This window comes from Tiliqua scincoides, chromosome 1 (genome assembly GCF_035046505.1).
Source record: "Tiliqua scincoides isolate rTilSci1 chromosome 1, rTilSci1.hap2, whole genome shotgun sequence".
Taxonomy (NCBI): domain Eukaryota; kingdom Metazoa; phylum Chordata; class Lepidosauria; order Squamata; family Scincidae; genus Tiliqua; species Tiliqua scincoides.
The window spans coordinates 106,025,115-106,050,647 of NC_089821.1; the positions used below are offsets into that span (position 1 = coordinate 106,025,115).

General features: G+C 39.5%; 1 protein-coding gene across 1 annotated transcript in view; it reads left to right on the forward strand.

The window, feature by feature from the left end:
* HAT1 (histone acetyltransferase 1) overlaps window positions 1–25,244 on the forward strand; it is a 34,980-nt gene extending 9,736 nt beyond the window's left edge. Inside the window, exons 5-11 of the mRNA XM_066634733.1 lie at window positions 11,486–11,665; window positions 11,899–12,020; window positions 12,524–12,628; window positions 12,925–13,031; window positions 18,233–18,384; window positions 20,102–20,218; window positions 24,752–25,244. Of these exons, the coding sequence (XP_066490830.1) occupies window positions 11,486–11,665; window positions 11,899–12,020; window positions 12,524–12,628; window positions 12,925–13,031; window positions 18,233–18,384; window positions 20,102–20,218; window positions 24,752–24,919 (951 nt within the window). The 3' untranslated portion in view covers window positions 24,920–25,244. The remainder of the gene's footprint in view (window positions 1–11,485; window positions 11,666–11,898; window positions 12,021–12,523; window positions 12,629–12,924; window positions 13,032–18,232; window positions 18,385–20,101; window positions 20,219–24,751) is intronic.
* Window positions 25,245–25,533: the final 289 nt, after the last annotated feature.

Genomic DNA, 25,533 nt, shown 5'->3' on the forward strand with positions numbered 1-25,533 from the left:
ACTGAAAATATATGTGCTGATCTGTGTTCAAATATAGTAATTTGTAGATTTATCAGTTTTCACTGGGAAGTTCTGCTGGTGTTTTACAAATTGGGCTGTATATACACTGGGGCATGGTGTGGAGATCTTTTGGGTAACTGTCTTCTGTTAAAAGATACTCATTTTAGTTGTTCAGCTTAAATAGAAACAGATTATCTCTTATCCTTCAGAGACTTTATAAAACATTCCATGGAAAACATAAGTATGTTTGTCTTGTCATGTGGGAAGCCGAGAGATGCCATGCATACTGCAAGACTAGAGGCTTCAGACAACCTCTCCACAACAGTCAGCCACCATGTTAATTGAGACTAGCAACAATGTTAGATTTTAGGATTTAACAAAAACCTTCTTGATCAAAACTCAGTTCACACCTGTGTGGTTTGGAGGTTGAAACAACTTAGGTTTTTCTCTTGTAGACAGATTCCTTTCTCCCATTCTTTCCTAGTTTGCAATAACAGTATTTTACTTTGATGTTAAAACCAGGAAAGACAGGAAGAGCATAAAAGCCCATTAGATGTTCTCAACCTCCAAAACGTAGTTTAGATGTTGGAAACATGTCTGAATTGAGTCCATGTAGAAAGTACAGCAGTCACATTAGTCTAATTGTCTTGCTTTCTCCCAATCCTGTATCCACCTTCTGTTCTGTTTTCAGACAATCAAGTTGCCTTGCTTATTCCTCCACCTAATTTGACTGTTCCTGTGTTTCATAAGACCTCCAAGGAGGATCTTGTGCTGCTTCTTTGCAGCATCTTAAAGAAGTTTCAGGAAGAATGTCTCTCTGACCATAAAACGTCATTGCTCAAACTCTTCAAAAGACTTGGAATTAATGCCAATGTTCCTTAAAATATGATATAAATATTACATATATACATATATAGCTATTCCTTGAATACAAGTGTGAGCTTTTCCCCACTCATGAAGAGCACAAAGTAAAAATATGATTTGGTACATTAGGATGGCATACAGCAATGAATAAAGGCAATTTATTATTGTTCCTTAACAGAATGTGATTTGTACAGAGAACTCTCGATCTGAATGCTATGCTGGTTGGGAGCAACAGCTATTCTAAAATAACAACAACAAAAAAAAACATCTAAGGAGTATATGTGTCTATCCATATAAAAGTATTTGTATGAATCACAGTTTACTTTTTTTTCTTGGACTTCTTAAAAATCGTGCTTCTCTTGGGTTGCTGGTTCATAGATTTCAGCTGCTACAAGTGGCCTGGCGATTCACAGATTTAAATTTAAATTCACAGATTTAACATAATTGCAAACACAAGGCAATTTGCAAACAATAGTAAATACAAAATAAATGTAGTAGCATTACAGAAGGAAAAACCAAAGCAGCAAAAACTATTGGGAGCCAACAGAAATATTTGTGGAGCAGAAAGAAAATCTCCATTCATGGAAGCCTTACTGAAACACAAAGGGTTCACATCCCTTTGAAACATCAATAAATACAGAGGGATACTCATCTCAGCTGGGAAGGAATTCCACAGGCTGGACATCACTATATAAAATGCTTGTCATGAGTTTCTTCCAGTAGTATATCTAATGATGATGTCACCCACATGGTAGCCTTCCCCTGGGTTGGGTAGATTCATATGGGAATGTTGTTGCAGCTATAGGATTGCTGAGGCCCTTGGAGACTACAGAAGTTGCTGTGACCAATTATCTGTGACAAGCATTCAGTTTGTGTAAACAGAGTCCCATCCCCCATGAATGAAAAAGGGTGGCTGAAGGTGACTAGCTTTATTTATTTATTTGACTTGTCTTTTATAAGGTTCAAGGAGATGTCTGGGTTTGACTGTGTTCTTCCACAACAATAAAGACTGTGGAATGAACTGACATTTATTTGGTTGCTTAGACAATGTTTATCATACTTGGGTACAAGTAAATGTATAGCTTTATAGAATTGCTTTGAAATATATACACAAATGGCTTGAGTGTGCTTCAAGCCATAAATTGTTCTTTGTAAAACAGTATATCTGCCACACTAAATGTTGTTATGAAGTTGGCTGTGCTTATAGAACAGTCTTTTTCAACCACTGTGGCGTGGCACACTGGAGTGCCTTGGATGGTCTGCAGGTGCCACGAGAGTTTAGGGGAGGATCATTTATTATTAGGGCCACTGGGGGATGCGAGCTCCTGTTGTCAGTGCAGTGTGCCTTGTCAATTGTCAAAAAACTGAAAGTGTGCCTTGACAATTTTTGTGCCTTCTCAGTGTGCCATGAGATGAAAAAGGTTGAAAATCGCTGTTATAGAATATGACACAAAGATTAGGTAAACACATTTTTATAACCTGGTTTTCTTATTTGTTTTAAAATTCTGTATTTAAATTCGATTGCTACAGCTGTGTGTCTGACATTGGCCACTCTAGTTACTTGGAATGTCCCATTCTAAATTAAGTTATATCTACTTGAAACAGCTTCAGTGCCTACTTGAAGTGAGGTGTCTCATTTAGCAAAATTAGTACATGTACTTGTCGGGTGGGACTTGTCTTGGAAAAAGAAGCATCTTATATTGTGCCATTTACAGTGGCGTCACTAGGGTTTGGGTCACCTGGTGCGGGAGGCCAGCACATCGCCCCGTGCAGTGGGCGGAGCAACACCCCGGGAGGTGGGGGTGGTGATCTACCATCATCTCTCCCCCACTGGATTTTTGGCTGTAGCTTTTGATAGAATAAAGATATTTCAACGCGGTTTGTTTTATTGGGTTCTGCATGAAATTACGCATTGATTGATATATAACATGGTGGTAATCCTCCGAACTGTGATTTTGGTCACTAGTGGTGTCACCCCCCCCCCCGGGCTATCAACTTACAAACACCTTATTGGAGCAATTCTCAAACTTTTAGCAGCAGGGCCCACTTTTTAGAGTAACAATCTGTCCAAGACCCTCAGGAAGTGTTGTCACAGCTGGAAATGACATCATAAAGCAAATTTAAAACAAATAAATAAGGGGAAGCCAGCCCTGTTCTACCAAGTGAATTTTTTCTGTAACCTGCCTGCAATAACACCCCCCCTCCCAAAAAAAAGAATCAGTAAGATTTTCAACCCTGCCCAGTTAAATTTAAGTTCTAATATTTCAAGTGTATCACTATCAGGAGCCACCTGGCTTTACAAGTCTAAAATAGAAAAGAATTCATCTTATCCTTTCAAGCCTCTGTTTCATTCTGTTTGTGGGGGTGCTGCCTTCTGGAGCATTTGTTGAGCTCCGGTACCATCAGATCAGGACCATTCTGGTGGCCTCACATTTCCCTTTGCCTGACTTGCCCAGCAGCCAAGACATGTTTGCTTACTCATGAGTAAATATGACTGTGTGGCTTAGTTTCGCTTTCCATAGGGCTCAATACATTTGCCAGCTTGGAGGGACGGACCTCCTTTTTAGGTGCTTTTGGGGGCTACATTCATTGGATCAGGACCACTCTTGTGCCCTTGGATTCCTCTCAGCCTGCCTTTTCTGACGGACTACAGAAAGGTTGCCTACTCACGAGTAAACGCACAGTATGTCTGCTTCACTTTCCATAGGGCACCATGCAATTTTTTGTTTTTTGCCAGTAACTTGATAAAAAGGAGATATTTTACTCTGGTTTTTTTCCATTGCATTCAGCTGTAAATTTCGCATCCAATAGTACATAACACGATGGTATTATTCCTAACCATCGCGATTTTAGCGCATCTCCCCCAGTGCGCGGCACAGTTGTGGAATAGTAGGATTCCAGGATTGAGGAAATATGTTAGCAGGTGAGTAACCAAACCACACTAAAACATACAGATATTCAAGGTCAGCTGTCTTGCATACCACATTTAATAGGGTCATTACCAGATTTAGCAAACTTCCATGCTTTATCAGTCTACTTCAGGGATCTCCAAACTTTTTAGCAGGAGGGCCACATTATCTCTCTGACACTGTCGGGGGCCAGGAAAAAAGACTTAATTTACATTTTAATTGAATAAATTTACATAAATATGCATAAATGAATATATTAGGGATGGAACTTATATGAATGAATGAAAATCTTGCAATAGCTGAAGGCCTATAAAAGCCTTGCACAAAGCAAGGCCAGCCTTTCCTTCGCTGCCACTGCTGCATCACAGACATGAAACAGCAAGCAGAGGAGGAAACCTTCAGCCGCAGCTCATGCGAGAGGCCAACAGTTGTCTGTTGAGAGCAATTGCAGAGCAAACTGAGAGCAATTGCATCCGGCCAGTGTGGGCTCCAGCAAGTCTCTGGAAGGCCAGAGGCTCATTGGAGACTGAGGACTCCCCATGGACCGGATTGGGGGTCCCTGAGGGCCGCAAATGGCCCCTTGGTCCGGGGTTTGGGCACCCCTGGTCTAAGTTACAGTTTCAGAACAAAAGATTAATAGGTGATAACGGTTTTCTGTATAAAAATATCAACCATTATTTTAGGGACTTGTATTTGCCTTACAACAGAGTATATTCACCTGAGCTGTTTTTCTTTCAGCACACAAATTGGGACTTCATGAAGTGGTGTTTATGTAATCTAAGCAATGTTCCAGAGTGTGATTCTAGTGATTTTTGCTCCTTCACCACAGAAGCATATTTTTTTCTTGAATAGCATATGAGACCACATAGCTGTTCATGTGTGAATTCAGTCCAAGCTTTTAAATTAAACCCGTGACGTGCTAGAATTCAGGAGGATGTGTAGGGGTGTGGGTAAAGACAAACCAAATGTAAAGAAATGCAATTAGGGCTGCTGGTTCAGATCCTTCCTCAAAGCTCTAGCAAAAATGTTTAGGATGTATATGATATAAATATATTAAGAGTATCCTTAGAGTTCCTGTAGGTTTAAAAGAAACTGTCTGCATAATACCTGTCATCAGGAACTATTTACTGAAAATAGCTACACGAATGCCACAATACATGAACACAGCACAAACTAATGATATTTTTGTCACTAGGAATTATTGTAACAACACACAGGTTTTTTTCAAGATATTGAAATGTAAGAATAGCCTTGTCAGTCAGAACAAACCTAGCATGTTCTTGTTTTTAATATTTCACAGGACTGTATAAAAGAACAGTGTACTTCATTTTGCGTTGCTCAGTCCCAGCATTTTAGGAGCACCATGTGCATTGTGATATGCCCTGATGATCTTATTAAATAAATAGAGTTTACCTAATATTCTCAAACCTTGTTGAATAAAACTTCATTGATCGTTACTGTTCTTTGGTACCTCATTGTTAAGATGATGAATTATTCTACCTTGCATATGAAAATTTTCACTTAGGCTGTCTCTATACCACTTGCAAACTTTTTCTTATCGCTTGCTTAAAGGTTAAATGTGGAACCAGGGGTGCAACATTTCAGGCACTCAGAAGCCATTACCATCTCAAAAAATCTAAAGTCTGGATTACTGAAGGTGTCGTTTCACCCCTCCCCCATGTGTACAGGATGTATCTACTGCTTCCTCTTGCTGCCTTCATCCCGCTTTTATTCCTGTTAGCTTCAGTCCTGCCACAGTTTTAGTGCATTTAGCTTACTGCACTCAAGTCAAAATAGAATTGGGTTTCCTGCAGAGGCAGAGCCCTGGCAACTGTCTTGCGTCTTTGATTAGCTGGATTTGCCTAGCAGTTACTGCTAGAGAGGATCCAGGGCTTGGTGATGGCACTGTCTGATTTTCTTTTTGTTCCCTTTTCTATTCAATTTTTCTGTGAACGCTTCTGTCCCTTTCTAACCATGGCAACATTTTTTCTTCCCCATGTTATCATTTTTTTATTTTCTCTACAACTTCTTATTTTCTTTTACATAGTCTTCTTTGACCCCCAACCCCTCTTCACTTAACCTACTCAAAGTAAGGGAGCAAATATTTTGCGTCAGCTTTTCTCTTGTTCTGTTCACACTGTTTTTCCTCTTTCTCCAGTGGTCTTCCCTGGAAGCAGTGCCTCACTGGAACTGGGGTTTCCTCTAGCACTGCTCTGGGTCCTCTTTCACCAATAGGGCTCATTCCAGAAGATAGTCATAGTACTAAGAGGGACTGTGAGCATTTGCAGAGTTATTTCCCCTCACCACTGTGAATCATACCAACCACTAATTTGAGAAAGCATTCCTAAAGAAGAGGCTATAGCTTTCTGGTATGCTTGAGCTCTCACACTACTTTACTAAGCAGTATCTAAAAGTGTAGGGCAATGACAACCCAGGGACAGATCAGGATGCACAAATGAGCACTGGTGATACTAGGGTCTTCTCACTGTCATGTTTGAGTTGCCATATTGATCCATTCAATCTAGCTCTTAAAACTTGCACTTAAATTTTGTGGACAAAACTGCACTCCTACATGAAACATATAGTTTTCAGTAAATGATAAAACCTAATAAAGAGAAACTTCCACATGAAATCAGACTTAGCAATGGTTAGTCCGCAAAAGAAAAAAAATGAACATCTTAAGCAATTACTGCTTTACACGATGAGCATTTTTAACAGATTGGCCTTGATCGCATTGAGTCTTGTACATAATATGTTTGTAATGCGACAGGGTAGATGGGACTCGTCAGCCTGGGAAGGCAGCTCATCAAGAGAAGGAAAACTCTGATCCCAAACCTCCACTGCCTTGTGGCTACATCCAGTTATGGAAAAGGCTTCCAGAGTCAACCTCAAGGCAAAATCCGAAGCTGGAGTCCCTGAGGCAGTTCACGGCTAAACACAGTCATGTTCTGGTAACTCCTGCAACACTGCTGGAACCAAACGTATTGGCTTCTGCCTTTCCATTGGACCATTTCAGTTACGTGGAGGGAGAGCTTTGCTGCATGGGAAACAGTCTATCCTCCATACCTACTTTACCCAGGCTTTGTGCTCTGGAGAGGACATTCTGTTCCAGAACCACTATTCAGAGCACAATACCATAGTCTTTCGAGACTGAAGGATGCCAACTACTAATGCGACAGGATAATAAGATACTGGGAAACAAGTTTTATTTGATTGTGAGTGATAACTTACGCAGTGTTCCCAAACTATGAGCTGTGGCTTCCTGGGGAGCCATGGAAACCAGTGAAGGGTGTCACAGAATCCTCATGAAAAACTTGCCATCCTATACAATGTATAGGATTGTAATGCTAATGGGGATCCATGACCAATGGCCCAGTGGGTCAAGGGAGCTACCAGTCAAATAGGTTTGATAAACACTGACGTATGGGAAAACACCCATACATTTTTGTTTTAAAAGTTATGTCTTCTACCTGTCCTCCTTCCCAACTGGAACACACCTGATTTCTACTTACAACTGTTCCTCTGTACTGCTTCTGTAAAGTTTAGTCCCTGCATGAGGTAATATAGTTTGTCAATTCTAATGTAGCAGCAGGCACATTCTTATATTTTTCTTAAATATATATTTAAGAAAATTTTAATTTTTGTTCAGATCAGCCTAATCAGCAGAGGCAGACAAAAACAAATGTTGTTTAGCTATATACATAATGGCTCTTTGGAAATACGAAGCTGGTTAAATATGAATGTTGGTGGCACCAAAGCATTAAAAATAAAGTGTGCTTGGGCTGAACTCCATCCATATTCTACACTCCCAAAATATAGCTGATAGTGAAGTTGTATTCATTTGCAGGTGCATTGCTTCTACTTGGAGGGAACGATAGTTGAAAGGACAGGAATTAGTACTATGTTGTATTAGCCTTTTGTAGTGTATTTTGTCCTAAGCGTCTTAATTTCCCTGTTTTGAATGCTAAGTAGCAAGGGTCTTGGTTTACAATTAATACCCATCATGCATGTAAACGGTGTGAAAGAGCTGCTTAGTAAGTTAACACAAAGTGTTCTTGTGTCAGTCCTTATGGAAATAGATACAATACAAACATTACAGCTGAACTCACTGCAAACTCCATTAAGTAAAAACCTGGGCTCATTGTTCAGAGCTGGGTTTGAATAGAATGTAAGCTCATTTTGTTGAATGTAATGTCAGGCTTTTAGGGGTTGTATTGAGGGGGTAGGGTTTTGTTAAGTTGAGACCAATTCATTAAGTTTTATTGCCTGGTGAGAAGCGGCAATACGTTATTGTGAAACTTCATCAAATATTCATGGTTAAAGAGAAGTAGTAAATGTATTCAATCAAGTGGTCTTTTGGGGGCCTGAAAAGGATTATGATGTCTGCTCGGCTGATAGTCTGTAGCATTCACTCAGAAGGCTAATTTTAATCTTAATTCAGTTTTGTGGGTGAAGTTTATTCCATTTCCCCATTTTTTTTTAAGATTTAAAATTTTGTTGTATGGACATTTTTCTTGTCTGACATGTACATACTGCCTAAAGTATTCTAACTTGAGACATGTTCCCTGGTCTATTTTTTGTACTTAAGCTTTGTGTGTTTGGATTTTTTTTCCTATAATGGTTTACATTTACATGTGGGAAGAGTTGGTTATTCTTTTGGTGCCAACACTTCATTATCTAAATGCCCACATTTCTTGGCTTTGAGGATGTGAAATTGGTTTAAACATATGCTGCTCAGAAACAGTGATCAAAGATTGTCCACTGAGGAGTCCCACATTGAATGGTAGATTCTTGTGAGAGGTAGTTGCAATGCATTCACCTAGCAGAACAGTGGTTCAAAGTGGCATTGTCATCATTCTGTGTCTTGTCAGGACAAAATGGTAGACAAGGAAAGAAGCTGCTAAAGCCACCTTGGGGAAAGGAGAATCTATATGAAATTCTGGACTCTTTCCCTTTCTCTTTCTTTGTTTGGTAGCATTACTGGAGGAAGTGAATGGGTTTAGAAATAATGTATTTTGCTCTTGGACTGTAATAGTAAAATGTAATTAATTTCTTAGTGTAATAAAACTCGAAAGATTTTCCCAATAATAAAAAAAAATGAGCTGAAGTTGTGACTTAAAAAGTGCTCATGCTGCTGTTCCAGAGTATCTTACTATTACAGTATTATCCAGGACACAGTGACTCAGAAATTTATTTAATGTGCACACTGAACTATCACTTTCTATTATACTAGCAGTAACTTCCACAATCTAGTTTTTAACTTTTAGCTCTTAGCTCCATCCTGCCTTACCCTGGAAGGGAAAGCATGCCACAGCCTTAGCGCTTAAGCATACAGGTCGTGCCTTGTTATCCACTAGGGGTTCTGTTCCGGAACCCCCTTGGATTAAAAAAAAATAAATCAGTGGATACCAAATCAGTGGGAAAATAGTTTGAAAGACCCACTTTCAGGTTTCTTGCTCTTCCTTTGTCATCCCAGAATGCATTGGTATGGGTACTATACCGCATTCAGCCACTAGATTGGGTGAATAATGGAACCCAATGGAATAATTTATTCCATAGAGTCCATTATTCACCTCATCTAGTGACTGAGTGTGGTATAGCGTCTGTACTGATTCATTCGGGGGCAATAATGGAGAAAGAAACTCGGAAGCGAATCTTTAAAGCTATCTTTAATCCCAAGAAGCTTGCGACTGCAGCAGACACCCACCTATAAGTCGATCCCACAGGTAAGTCGAAGGAAGGTTTTGAGCCAACAACCACGGAATTTTCTATGACCCTCGGATAAGTTGGGATTTAAACTTAGGGGGGTGTCTGGCTGTAGTTTTGTTTGATTTTACTCGAGGCCAGATCCTCAAAAATAACCCACCACTAATTGTTACCTAAGAACTGTAGTCTCTAATTTATTAAAAACATAGTAAAAGATCATAAGATACATTTTTATTCTTTTTAAATTCTGGTCACCACCTTTTTGTAAGCACTATCAGAGTAAGTGCACTGTAAACAACATACCAGTAAAACAGTGGTTCCCAACCTGGTATTCATGTACTCCCAGGGACACTCAACAGGACCTTTAGAGGTACTTGAAAAAGAATGGAATAATGGTAGAAAAAGGCAGGTCATGCTCCAGAATGCCTTGCGAGACAGGAATACCTTGCAGGGACAAGCAAGGCAGGAAGGGAGGAAGCTAGTTGGCTGTGAAAGCCCCACAAATAGCTAGTTTTTGGTCATCAATTCATGTATGAACCAGTGATTGAAAACCAGCACAGTAAAAAAGCTGAAAGATAATATGGAAAGTGATCAATCACCCAGAATTTCTCAGCACACTTCTGGTGCAAAACAGTGCAAAGGCAGAGTCTTCTGTTCTTCAAACAGATAAAAAGAGAAAACACTGTGATAAATACATGAAGTCTGGGCTTTCATATGGAGGAGATGAGGTCTGGTATTATTAATTACAAACATTTTGCTAATACGAAGGGTGCAATTTATGGAAATGGGCTGCCAAGGGATATGCAAGTGAAAAAGGTTGGGAACCACTGCGGGAGAACCGTGAATCAAATCCACTTTTATGCTCAGAAGCAGACCCACTGCTTTCCATGGGTGTTATTCTTAAGTAAGGGTGCATTGAATTGTAGCCTGCTTCAGATGGAAAGGAGGATTCCCATCCTGGTGTTTCAAAAAACAGACCTGTTTTGCAAGCATTTGCAAAGCAGAACCAAGCTGCAGCAGGAAGGAAGGAGAATAAAAGGTTAACAAATTGCTTCTAAGGAGCTGTGCCTGCCTGCTGCTTGAGAAACTTGGCCCTGTCTGTCGCTTGATAAATGAAACTTTTCAGAGTTAAAAGGCTTTGCTCTCTGATAGACCCGGAGATAAGGTGAAGTGAGAATTGGAGCTTGATTACTTGGCAAAAATTTCACCTACTATAGGCAAGTATCTACAGTAGTGTGGTTTAACAATGTTAACAGCACTAAGGTAGAAAATTGGATTTTGATGCTTTCTTCCCTTGTTACAGGCATGTAAAGGTGGACCCTGGTGGTCACTGGTGAGTCAAATCAGTGGATACCAAGGTCCCACCTGTGTGTGTCCTCAAGTACCAAACACTTCCTTTCTCTTGCCTTCCAACTTCATTGGGAACTAGAGTCAGTTACTCTCAGTGCAACTTAGTTTGAGAAGACCAGAATATCTCTATAACACATTTATGGTGGATGACTTGGAAGGGCAGGTTTGAACAGTTATTGTCTGTCTTTCAAGATGAGCCCTAGGGGTGAGATGGGGGCTATGCTCTGAGCTTTGTGAGGGCCTCAAGGGGGCATCTAGTTTTAAGGTCCCATGTATACCATTCTGTTGTGTCTGGGCCAAAGGCCTTTGGAAAGCTATGTGAAGTTGACCCATCTTGGTCCGTAGTAGTAGTAGTAGTAGTAGAAAGTAACTTTACTTTCTTTAAAGTAAAGTTAGAGAGATAATTTCACCAGGCTTTAGCAGAAATATGGATGACTTGAGAAGGTACAAAAATTGTCAAGACACACTTTCAGTTTTTTGACAATTGACAAGGCATGCCAGGGGCTCGCATCCCCCAGCAGCTAACATTTTGACAAGTGTAAGCCATAAACATTATGTATTATCTAAATTTTTAAAATGTCCTTGATTTAACTATTGTACTATCCTTGTAGAAATTGGACTGCATTTTCTCACTGCATCTTTTTTTCTGTTTTCAGGCAGATGATGTGGAAAGTAAAGTTAGAGAGATAATTCCACCAGGCTTTAGCAGAAATACAGATTACTTTGTGGGTCTGCTGGAAAAAGAGGTTAATTTCAAGCCTTTTGGGATATTATTACATACATATTCTGTGCATAATGAAGAAGCAGGTGAAGACATAACATATCAGATCTACAAGGTAAAAAGAAAAGTTAAAAACTTTGTTTGGCCTAAAGTGACAACAGCTTTCACTGTAACTTATTTCTGAGTTACCCTTTTACATAGTTGCTTGCGGTATATGTAAAATGGAACTATTTTAGCAGAGTCGCTTTTTCACTGTACTTATACATGCTTTCCCACAGAAGGATTTTATTAGTGTGCAAGGCACTTCTGTGAAGAGTTTCACCTGACTTCTTCTGGCTTTTTCCCTAGGCTGACATGACATGCCCAGGCTTTCGAGAGTATCATGAAAGGCTTCAGACCTTCTTGATGTGGTTTATTGAAACAGCTAGCTTTATTGATGTGGATGATGAAAGATGGAACTACTTTCTAGTGTAAGTACAGTTCTAAAGCAACAGTGGACCTTATTACCTCCACAAAGGTTACATTTTAATTGTGGCTGGCCAATTATTGGAACAGTATAATGATATTTTTCCCAGGAAAGGAAAAAACTATTGTTTATCAGAGTGAAGTTTGTGTCCATTATGTTTTGTGGGATCTTGAGAATAGAGCCAAATTAAATACTGTTGTCCGTTGGAGTTCTGAATGTAGGGCTTAAACAGTAAAATGAGCTTTGCCTGTGTTTTCTTTTATTTGCCACCTATTCATCTTTATAATAGGCAAGTGCACTGGAGTGCTGTAAAGAGGTCTGATTTATCCAAGTTGCTGCACACCAATTAAGTGAATTGTACATTCAGAACATAGCAGGTGTACCCATTGGGCCCTCACAGAGTAGCTTGCTGACACTGAAAATTCAGTCAGAGAATGGAAAAGAAAATGGACACTGCATGGGAGCGCGACTGTAATTGACCTGCTTGGCTTTCTGTTTTATCTGCAGATTTGAGAAGTATAATAAGGATGGAGCTACGCTCTTTGCGACCGTAGGCTATATGACAGTCTATAATTACTATGTGTACCCAGACAAAACCCGGCCACGTGTAAGGTAATTGGCAGCATAACACGTGCCTTGCCTTTTATTTCAGAAGAGAGAACTGTTGAAGTTTCCAATTCTTGTTTATAATTGTGTTAAGTTGTTTTGTGTTTAAAAAAAAAAATCTTGTGTGGCTTTTTATTTTTATTTCCATCCCTAAATAATCTTAAGACAGCTAACAAAACTCAGATGGAATCTTATAGTGGAAAATATTGGCAATCTTAAGGGTTTTGTGTGTGTCCAGCTTGCAAAATTAAGTAAAGGGAAATAAGTACTGCTTACTTTCTTAAACATCTTTTTTGCTGCAGCCAGATGCTGATATTGCCTCCATTCCAAGGAGAAGGTCATGGAGCTCAACTTTTAGAAACAGTGCATAGATACTACATGTCATCTCCGACGGTGCTTGATATAACAGGTATGTGAGTAAGTCTTTCATTGAAAATGGAAATTTGTGAAATTTTGAATATTACCTTCCCGTCAGTCAGTAGCATAACTTTCTGAATTAATCTGTTAGAATTAAATGTTCTTTTATAGATTAACTTAAGAAGAGGTCAGAATTAATACCACCTTTCTTACAGAAGAGCTGCATATAATGTAATTTTTATAAATTCTTTCCTGACTGAGGACGTCCCACCATGGAAATCCAATCCTTAGCATGAAAGGATTACCAGTTAATTAGCCATTTTTATTACATAGCACACAGCTGACTTGACAAGAGATTTAAGTTACTGAAACTCCTGTTGGTTCTTCCTCCCTCCCTCAAAAAAACATGCTGATTGTGTGAGAAGTCGTTTTTCTAAACTATAACAGTATACACTTTTTTTTTACCTTGGAGATAAAATGTGTGACTGCCTGAAGAACATGAACTTGGAAAATTAAAAAAAGATAAAAGGATAATAAAGATAATGAAGTGAACTTTGGGAGAGTTTGGTTCTAAGACCTAACTTAGAACCAAAACAAGATTTTTGTGACACTTTAATGACTGATTTATTGTGGCTCAAGTTTTCATGGAGTAGAACCTACTTCACCTGATGCTACAATATCTTTGCTAGCCTTTAAGGTACAAGAGAACTCTGTTAGTTGAAGCTAAACCAACATGCTCTGCTATCCCCTTAGGAAGCTGTTACCCCAGAACAGTGCAACATGAATTGTTCAAAAGAAATGCAAATAGCAAAACATGCTGTTCCAGAGGTTCGCTGAGCCATAGGAACAGCTGGGAGGGGGAGTAACAAAGGGACTGAAATGGGAAAGTGATTTGTGGTCATTAAGATCCAAATCATTATTTTGAAAGAGCGATGAGTAGAGGTGTTTGTTGCCAGTGAGTAAGATGGGCTGTAATCCTCCTTGAAAAAATGAGCTTACTTCTGAGCATAATAACATCATTTTCAAACACCTCTAATGATGAGATTTGACCTTGTTAAGAATTCTATGCATTAGTCCATTTGTGCTTGCATTTAAAGATGGCCATAAAAACATGGCCAAGATCCAGAGAGCTACTTCAGGTACATGTAGTGGAACTTGTGATTTCTTTTGGACATAATTCCCCATGATCTTGCCTGTGCTCTTGCTTCTGGAAGCCTGTTAGGCCCATGGGATTTGTTGTGCAGTGTGTTATTTAGGTAAGTAGGTAGGTAGGTAGGTCATGTATACAGTAGTTGTATTTCTTTTAACATTTTAAATACTTTGGTTTGTATATGACCATCCCAGCCATACTTTTTCCTTGCCTTTGATAAAAAGACACTAGTTGGGAAGTAAGACCAGTATTGTGCTGCTGACATACATATACTTAGTCAAGACTCTTGTCACAGTCTAGAGAGTTTCTTTTTCTGGTCTATGCATGCCCAGCAGGATCTTTGACCTATTTTCCTTTTAACAGCAGCATCTTAGGGTGCAATCCTAACCAACTTTCCAGCACTGGCATAGCTGTGTCAGTGGGGCATGTGCTGCATCCTGCAGTTGGGGGTCAGTCACAGAGGGCTCCTCAAGGTAAAGCAATGTTTGTTCCCTTACCTCAGAGCTGCATTGCCTTTATTTAAGTGCTGGAAAGTGGGTTAGGATTGTGCCCTAAGTATTATATCTCTAACTGTGTTTGAAAATCTCAAATTTTTTTAAACTGTTAGCCATTTCACGTTGGCAAACATCCCAGTTCATGTGTAAAGTTGTGTGGCTTGTTTACATGTGCACTTGTGTTTTGTTACTTGAATTTCAAAGGAATTTATAAAAGTCCCATGGAATTTCAACATACTTTCCATTATTTTATCCAGTGCTAATTGGTGATCATGGACAATATTGTAACTTAAATTAGTATATCCATAAATAGAATATTCTGCCTGTACCTTTCAGCAAGACATGCATTTACAATACCTTATTCTTGACAGTATATAGAAATGGAACCTAGCTTATACATTTGCAGACAACAGGCCTCGGTCTACAGCATAGTCTGGAGCATGGTGTGTATTTTTCAGTAAAACTGCTCTAAAACAGATTTAAGATTGCCCTGTAGAATAATATGCCAGGGAGCATGCTGTTTTTGACAGGGAGCTTGAAAGGTATGGAGAGATGAATTTATTTTTCATCCATTTCTCATTGCTGCTGTTAAGGGAAAATTGGGCTGGACAGACAGGAGGGAACAGGAAATTATAAAAGTGAGATAGCATTGGAAGTTATATGTTGGTTACGTAAAGGGTGCATCAAACTGAGTGAGTTGTACAAGATAATGGGATTTATAAAATAGTGGTTTTGAGTAAGTTTGAAGCGAGTTTGAAGCTGTTAACCTGTCTGTTTTTTCATAAATTTGTAACTTTGTCAATTAGACTGTTCCTATATCATTTCACATACTGGGAGGTGTGGCTAATTTGCAATGCCTGTGTCATGTAAATTTGAATGGACTTGAAGCATTCAGTTTCATTAAAAAAATTATGAATCTTCTTTCTTTATTTTATTTATTAGATTTGTATTCCGCCTTTCTCCCCGAAGGGCACCCAAGGCAGCTAACAATCAATTTAAAATACAAACAAAGATACAAATAAACATTAAAAATACAAAACAATTAAAAACAATTAATTTCCTAACCAAGCCAGTATTTTCCCTTTCATTTATATAGTTGTCTTTACTGGGTAATAAAACAATGATGTAGAAGATGATGGTAGCCAGTAAATGAAATTTTATTTGCAATTCTTTGCAAGCAAAGTTACAGAAAGACAGTTTTCTTTTTCTCAGATCAAAATTGCCACCAGGGCTAACTGCTGTTAAGTTGAAAAATGTGTAGGCTACCTTTGTTCAGGTGATTGGCAACTACTCTGAGCTTGACCACTAGTGACTGCCCCCTAAAGGCTAAAACATCAGCTGCTAACTTTCTCTTTGGATGCATTGTTTTTTGACTGCCACTGAGGTTTAGAGCTTATTATTGTAAATTGTAGAGCTTATCAAATTGTAAAAATCCCTACGGGGATTTAAATTGCCTGCCTATGTAAATCGCCTTGAATAAAGTCTAAGGAGAAATCAGAGGACCAAGAAAGGCGGTATAGAAATACCTGTATTATTATCATCATCATCTTCATGAGTACTGTGCAAACAAAATCTAAATGAGGCATCAGTGAACTGTTCTTTCTCAGGGGACAGAGTTTCAATACCTGATGAGGGGTAATAGGGGATTAAGTTGTTGGGAGAAAAACTCCTGACTGCAGTCTCCATTAGGAGAAGGAAAAGTTCAAGGCCACTTCTAGCTTTCTTCCTTTCAGATTACCATGGCCTACTGGCTCTGTTTGCCTGTGTGAGAAAGAAACAGAAAGTGAACAAAGAATGTGTGTGGTGGAGACTTTCTCGAGGCCTACCATTTCCTGTGCTATTAACCCACAGTTTGGCTAATCTTGTTTATAGCATGATCCTCAAGGGCACTATCGCTCAACTTGCTGCCACGTTCCCCTTCCTATCGTACCAGAAGTCAGCAGTTCTTTGCATTCATAGCTATTTCAAGCTTCTAGCTAGGAAAGAGGGCCACTAATCACCCCAAAATTGAAATTTTAAAGGAGCCTCTTATACCAGTCTATGTTTTGGAAGTAACTGATGCTAGTGATGAACTAGCCTGCAAGTGACATAAGGAGTCATGCTGGGAGTCCTGTAAAAGTTTCTGAATATTACCAATATGTGGGGGTTTGGGGCCTTCAAAGTGCACTAGCCCAGTGGGTCACTCATGTCCAGCAGGGCTGGCCAAGCCATTAAGCAGGCTTACATGACTTTTGTCAATGTTGGGGTAGTGGTGAATTTGGGGTGTGCTTCATCCTGAGTCTGGTACTGCCTTGCTCCAGGCTACCATGAACAGAAGCCACATTGGTCCGCTTCCCACTTACTTAAAATGATTGGGAAGTGAATCATCCAATTCTTTATAGTGCTCTGTCATGAGGCTTTTGCAAATCAGGAAGCATGGGACTTCTGGTTTTATGCAAAAAGGACTACACAAACAAAGGTACTCCCTTTATTCATGCAGTCCCTTTAAATAAAACCAGAAGTCCTGCACATCCTGGTTTGCAAAAGTCATGTGACAGAGAACTGTAAAGAACTGGATGGTCTTGAATTATCATTATTAACAGTATTTATATACTGCAACAGCATTTGAAGAAATATTTCATTATTTAGAATTTCATTATTTAGAATTTAAATAAGTGTGCCAACTGAATTTTTCATGCAGATATATAGTTCTCCTTTCTATGTTGTAGCTCTTGTTTTCCTCCATACTGTTATGGCTTCACATTGCTTGTTTTTAAGAATTTGGAGCATATGATCAAAGACAAATTGAAATTTTAAGTATGATCACTGACTGGATATCTCTTTATTCAATTTGTTTTTAAATGTATATCCAATATTTATTAAAGGATATTTCTAAAGTCCGTCAGAGAAACGGTCCAAATATAGAATGAAAGTAAAAACTGAGAATCCCACAGACTATAAACACAGGTCAAGGGCTGTTCATTAGTATGCAACTTGCAGAACACTCCATCTTCCAAACTGAAGTGTAACTGTTAGGAGACTGCATTGCTCAAAGCCTATTGAATAAGTGGAAAGCCTCTATTTCACTACAGCAAATGGCTCTTTATTTGACTCCAGAAGGCTTTTTGTGGAGCCTAAGACTAAAAGGAGGGGAGGACAACACTTCCATCTACAGTCTGGAAATGATCTTTCGATCTGTGCGCAGTTGGTCAAATAAGTAAAACTTCAGAAAGCGAAAGTACGATAGATGTGTTAGATCTAGAAAATGAGAAATGGCTACACCAAAGTTATTTTGTGCATACTTCAAATAGGCCTTGACAGTTACAAAATGTCAACTGGTTTTTACAGCACATGGTGTCTTAAATACATTTGTACTTCTGATCATGTCTTAGTTTACATTTTAAATATTTAATACGTTATCTACAATGGAATACTGGCTGGGATCCAGACTTACTCCTGTGTTTGTGATGGTTTCTTTTGTCAATAGAAGGAGTGTTATGCTCATGTTAGGAAGCCTTGTGAGCACAGGAGTAAGGTTTTTGGATCTAAGCCACTATTTTTTAAACGTGTACATCAGATGTGATTGCTTGGAAAGGAAAAATAAGTTTCAAAACTTGTTCTTTGTTGTAGCCGAAGATCCATCTGAAAACTATGTGAAACTACGAGACTTTGTATTAGTGAAACTGTGTCAAGATTTACCTTGCTTTTCTCCAGAGAAACTCAAGCAAGGTTTCAGTCAAGATATGGTAACAGAAGCTCAGCAAAAGCTGAAAGTAAACAAGGTATGATTTTTTAAAAAATTGGCTTATACTGATATAAACTTTGTACAGTGTTTCCCAGACACTGCCCTAGATGTAGTGTGGATGTTCCTAAGAGTCATGTGGTGTGGTACCAGCTGAGCCATGTACTGTGATAGCAAATGTGGATCACCTGAGATTTGCCAAGGTGGTGCTGGCAGATCAACATGCTGCAGTAATGACCAGGGCTGGTCTTGCAAGACCAGTCATGAGAGGGTGACATCAGCCCTTACGCTAAGTCTTGGAAAGGCAAGAGAGGGTAAAGAAGAGGGAGGCAAGGAAGCAAGTATGAAAGGGGGACCGGGGGTGGGGAGGCAAGAGGAATTTGGGTGGGGGGAGAGAAAGATGGGAGAACAAAAAACGTGTGAGAGAGAAAGAGAGCAGAAGTATTAATTTTACCCAAATTGTGTGTATTATTAATACAAACAATTTGTATTGCCAACTCCCATGGACCAACATCATGGGTTATTAGGCAGAGAGAAACTGTATTTAGAAACACTGGTCTTGGGCTTAAGGTTCAAAATGATTTGTAAATACATTCTCCAAGAGAATTTAAGGATTGCTTGTTGGATCTTGGTCAGTGTTTCTAAACAACGCCACTTGGTTTGCATAAATTGTCTTATTTGATCACCAGTAAAACAGGTTAGGTGGTCTTTGAGCTCTAATTTCAACAGCTAAGTTTGGTGTAGGAGGTGCTGGTGGCTCCTAATTGTTTTCGCAGAGTACCACTTGCAGTACAAGATTCAGTAGGGCATTTGATGACTTCAGAACATCAATTTTTCTAGAAGAGTAATTTCAGAAGAGAGCTATTGGAGTGTATATAAATAACAACAACAACAATAATAATAATACAGGTATTTCTATACCGCCTTTCTTGGTCCTCAGATTTCTCCTTGGACTTTATTCAAGGCGGTTTACATAAGCAGGCTAATTAAATCCCTTTAGGGATTTTTACAGTTTGAAAGAAGGGTCTATCTTTCAAGAAACCACAACATTCAGATGTTTCTTTCTGATCTGGTCGCAACATTCTGGCCTCCATCCTCCCACGCTCAGAGCAGATGGAATAACTTGGCCCAGCTTGTCAGCTGCTTCAAGGTCGCACGGTGCCGGTGGCCTCGATCTGGCGACCTGCGGATGTTATCTTCAGGCAAACGGAGGCTCTACTCTCTAGACCAGACCTCCTGCATAACCATATAGGTTATGAAATGTTTCAAAGTAGAAAGAACTGCAAAGAAAATGAAACCATTGCTATGTCAAGTGTTGGTGTATTGATGAATTGCCCTTTGATCATCTCATGACTGATTTGTCTAGAAAAGAAAACGTAGGATTAAACTGATGACTGGATAGTTGGATCTGGTTAAAATATTAGAATTTTTTTTTTTAAATCTGCTTCCACCGGACTTGAATTTTAGTCCATTGAATCTTCTGTACAATAATCCTCAAAAAAATTGTGTGTTTTTGGTGAAGAAATTTTGTGTGAAGATTTCTGTGATTGACAGAACTTTAAAAACGAGCCATTGGCTAAATATTGAAAAAATATTCTGACAGGACAACTGTAAAGCACGTTACTCAGAGGGTTTGGAAGTCTGACATGTTGGGGTTTACAGACAGGAGGTGGAGCTATGTATTTCTCAGTTTTCTGTATTAAGGGTAGAAGCTATCCTAGATCTTTGGTTCATATCTTTCTTTTCTTCTTTGTTAGCAACATACAAGACGGGTTTATGAAATTCTTCGGTTGCGTGCAACAGACATGGGCAATGCAGAACAGTCCAGAAATTATAGACTGGATGTAAAAAGAAGACTGATGGGCCCTTATAAGGTGGTTTTTAATTTTCATGAAGATTTTTAACAGTCACATTGTAAACAGTTTATGCCAAGACTCATTTGTATATAGTTTCTTTTGCAGATAGGATAATTGTTCCATTGTTCTGTTTATGGTTTCATCTCAGTACTTTCAATAAAATCCTTTTGTTAAAATGCCAACCAGTCAACATCACTATCTCTTAAACAAGAAATTAAAGCAGAGAACACTTTGAGACTGCATAACTATAATGTGTAGCACAGCCACAATGAGGACCAGGATCCAATTTCTGGTCTCTTGCAGCATCAGGATAATCATATTAATATTTATAGCTGTAGCATTGTATGCCACTTAGAAACTTAGTATACTTATTCACCCTTGCAAAACTTATGTAGACTAGAGTCCTGTAAGGAATGGAAGGATTGCAGCAAGAGAAATGTCCCTACTAAATTAGATAAAAACTAGAAAAAGGAAAAAAGGGTTGCAAGGGTTTGTGTGGGGGGGGGGGGGATGAGGAGGAATCACTGTTCACTATCCAGAGGGGCCCAAGTACATGCATAGAAGTACTTTGTACAAGTTGTTGTATATCAGGACTTGCAGAAGGCATTTGACAGTACTCTGTCAATGTCTCCTGAGAAAACTCAGCAAGTCGGGGAAATAAGAGGGCAGATCCTCTTATGGATTAGGGACTGGCTGAAGAATGAGAAACAGAATGGGTCTAACTGGGCAATTTTCACCATGGAGAGAGGTGAAAAACAATGTGCTCCAAGGATTTGTCTTGGGACTGGTGCTTTTCAGTTTGTTTATAAATGACCTGGCGTTGGGGATAACCAGCAAGGTGGTCAAGGCCTTTTCAATGCTCATGATTGTTTAAAAAGGGATTCATAATAAAACAGCCTGTATTTATACCATTGTACAAATTGATGGTAAGGCCACACCTCTATCATGCCTGGTTCTGGTCACCACATCAGAAAAAGGTACAGTGAAAGTGAAAAAGGTACGGAAGAGAGGGAAAGTTCTTTCTCACACAATATCGGAACCAGGGATTGTTCACTAAAATTGACTGGCAGAAGAGTAGGGAATACTGCAGACACACGCCTATAAGTTGATCTCACAGATGAGAGCAGGTTTTTGAACCAAAACCATTGAATTTTCTGTGACCCTCAAATAAGTTGGGTTAAACTTGGGGTGTGTGTGTCTGACTGTAGTTTTGTCTGATTTTACCCGAGGCCAGTACCTGAAAAATAACCTGCCAGTAATTGCTACGTAAGAACTGTACAGCCTCTAATTTATTAAAAAATATAGTAAAATAGCCTAAGATACATTTTATTCATTAAGTAAGTGATGAAGTTCTATAGCTCTATAGTTGCAGTCCTCATACAGACTACAATTCCCATAAGTGCCTTCTCTTCTCTTCCTGTTTGGAGAAGAAGCTAAAATGACTGCCTCTGAATACCGTAATTACTAGTAAAAATTCTTTTTCCCTCCACCTGTGTGTCCTGCTGCTCAGCCCAATCCCAGCCCCCACTTCACCAGACAACTGCTAAGCTTCCCAGATGCTTCTGCTTTATTTACTGTATTGACCTGTGTATAAGTCAACAAAGGTTTTCTGGGTCAATCTTTAGGCATAAATTTTTGACTTATTGGCGAGCATATACTGTATTTTTGGGGGGGGGGCCTGGTGCAAAATTAATCTGTGGAACTCCTTGCTACAAGATGTTTTGATGGCACCTGGCCTAGATGCCTTTAAAGGGGGATTGGACAGATTTATGGAGATAATGTCCATCGCAGGTTACATGCCGTGATGACTATATGGAACCTCCATGTTTTAGAGGTAATCTCTCTGAATGCCAGATGCAATGGAATGGCAACAGGATTGTCTTAACTGTTCCCAGAGGTATCTGGTGGGCCATTGTGGGATACAGGAAGCTGGACTAGATGGACCCTTGACCAGATTCATCATGGCTCTTCTTAAGTGAAGTATGGCTGATTAGTTTCTTGGTGGAGGTCTCTTATGCAAAGCCTCTCCCCTGATATTCTGGATGGGGAGCTGGTGTAGGGGAGCTGAAGTTCTATTGTGAGATTGTACAGTTCTGCACTCCATTGTTGGAAGGATGCTTGTGAAGATAGCTTCTAATGAGGGAGAGTGATTCAGTACAATCAGAGTACCATCTCCTGTTTAATGAGAGACACTGCATATGGTGCTTTTGGATCCCAGCCAAAAACTATAAAAGTAGATTTGATTTAGACTAGGGGTGTCCAAAGTTTTTGGCAGGAGGGCTACATCATCTCTCTGACACTGTGTCAGGGGCCAGGGGAAAAAGTTAATTTACATTTTAAATTTGAATAAATTTACATAAGTTTACATAAATGAATATATTAAAGATGAACTTATATGAATGAATGAAGGTCTTGCAATAGCTCAAGGCCGTCCTTTCCTTTGCTGCCGCTACTGCATTACAGACATGAAACAGCAAGCAGTGGAGGGAGCCCTCATTCCACAGCTCACGCAAGAGGTCAAACAGTTGCCCTGACACTGAGAGCAGTTGCGTCGGACCTTTGCGGGCTTTAACAAATCTCTGGAGGGCCAGAGGTTCATTGGATACTGGGGGCTCTCTGAGGGTCGCATTGAGAGGCTTCGAGGTTTGGGCACCCCTGATCTAGAGCAGTGGTTTCCAAACTGATGGGTTGCGACCCACTAGGGGAACCCGAAGCAGGGCATTCCCCCTTAAGGCGAGTGGCCCAGTTCCAATGGCAGCAACAGTGCTGTAGAGATCACAGTGCTGCCACTGCCAAGGGGGCTTATTTCTTACCATGGGGGCAGAGCTGGCCTCCTGCAGGGTGCTCGGGACTTGCAGCCCCTCCAATATTCTCCGAGGCTTCAATAAACAATCCTTATCTCTGATCAGCAGCTACTTGCATTTTTACACGAAAACCAGAAGTAGCTGCTGAAAGAGGGATTTATAGAAGCCTTGGAGGATATCAGAGAGGACTGTGAGCCTCCAGGACCCTGCAGGAGGCCAGCTTTGTCCACAAGGTAAGCTAAGCCCCTTGTGGCACCGTTGCTGCTCCACTCCCTGCCTCCCCAACCACACAAATACATAAATTCTCTGTAGGGGTTTGAGAACCAATGATCGAGAATGATACTTAAAAGGTTGTCAGTAGATGACAAGGAGAGCACACAACAGTTCTCAGTTAAACAAGTTGCCTCATTAAAAGTAAGATTTGACATCCAAGGTGCAGAAAAATGTTTCTCAGTATTTATTAGGGCTTGGTCTGAAACTGTAGAATAAACAGCTGAATATCTTGTAGTACATATTAGGTCCTACTGCAATCTGAAGTAAGCATATTTCCTTCTGTGTAAACTGAAATCAATTCTAACCTTGCTGTTTTCAAAACACTCTTAATAACTGTGCATAGCCATTTAATCGATTCGAGGGTGTGAAACAATATACAAGAGATGCACGTAGTCTTCTGATATTTTTTAACTAAAGAGTAGCTGTGAAGAGTGAGTTTCAATATATAAATGGGAAGGGGGGCTACTTAACCCTTTCTCACTGATCTGCTCAGACTTTCCTGAGTGTGTTTTTGCCAAAGGGAAAAAGATACAGGTACACCCTCCTTTCTTGCACATACAGGAAAGTGACTGGGAGGACTGAAAACCAGCAGGAAGGGAGAGGGGTTAAGCATCACTGTCCTTAGGCTTCTGCTCCCAGCTTTAGCCTAGAGTGCTTTGCAGGTTAACATCAGGAGAAGGTGTCAGGAGACAGTTCATGTTTTATATTCTTGTTTCATGCAGTTTGGCAATAACTGCAGCTTGGTAATGTTTGATAGTTTGTATTGTCAAATACAGCTTGATGGTTGTTAAGATTTTTTAGGGCATAATCCTTTGTATGTCTACTCAGACTAAGTCTTTATAGTCACTGGGGCTTATTTCCAGATATGTATGAATAGGATTGCAGCCTTATAGCAGTACTGTGTGTGGAAAGCATCTGTAGTCCTGAAAAAGACTGAGTTAAACTGAAGTTGATCTCTCCTTGGGAAAGGAAACTGAGTGCCTCCTAGTAAACTGAGATGCACCATGTAAAAGGAGACTGAGAGTGGTTGACAGCGTAGGGATATAGTAACATCTCCCATAACACTGCTTCCTCTAGCACTGATTTCTTACAGCCATTTTTGTCTATGCTGGACTTCTGCTTTCTTGCTGGTTAGATGTTTTCTAAAGTGCTGTTTCACTTGGTGCTCAACTTTCTGGAATGGATTTCTGTGTTATCCGCTGTATTGGTGTACTCTGTGTTCTATGCCGTCATCAATTTTTTAATGTACCTTTATCTCATGCTGCTGGAATTCATGAGATCATCGGTACAACACAGAAAAGCAGGGACAGAGTTAAGCTCAAGATTTGCCTTGTACACTTTATTAAACATACAGTGAAAATACAGAAGGAGGCAGCCAATCTGGCTTCTGTATTTTTGACGTTAAATATTTAGTATTTAGCCATGAGAAATGTTGGTAATGTGTTATTTAAATAGCATTTTTGTTTTATTTCAGAAAAAGCAGAGAGAGTTGGCTAAGATGAGAAGATGTTTAAGACCTGAAGAGCTGACCAACCAGTTGAACCAGATAGACCTAAATTTGCAACACAAACAATTAGAGGAGACCTTCCAGCAGCTTGTTTCAGATTATCGAAGGGTCCTAGAACGACTTGCTCAAGCCTAAGGATTCTAGTTCTTTACAGGAAACCTGCAGATTTCTGTACATTGTGTTGTGAAATACATCAACAATCACTGCTTCACTGCAAAATTTCATGTGACATTTAAAAATCACTTTCAGGATGACTGTGGTTTTCTGTGCATTTTGAATATTTTCTATTTTTGTGTTGTAGATTTTAAAAAAGCTGTGCTTAGATTTGGAGGCACTTTGCTGAAATAAAGGATGTAGATCAAGATGCACTAACAATGGGGTAGTCTGAATTTTTGTACAGTACTTGGAAGTTTTCAATTTGCTAGTTAAAATGAAGCAATAAAGCACCAAATTATGATTACTCATGGAGTATAGTAAACTCACTGGACAAAGGTGGTACATAACTTGGGGTTCAAGAAACTATTTAATCTCAATGAGTTTTTCATTTTTTAAGAGCCATACCAAATGATACGAATGTATCCTGAGTGACCAGAATGCAGATTTCTGAGATTTATTAGGATACAAACCAGCTCTTGTTTCACTTGCATCCAAGAACTTTATCCAAATAGCAGCCCCTTGCTCCTTTCCAAGGTTGGGATGGTATTGAGGATTTACTGCACCTCTTTTCCACATGTGACATTAGGAAATTT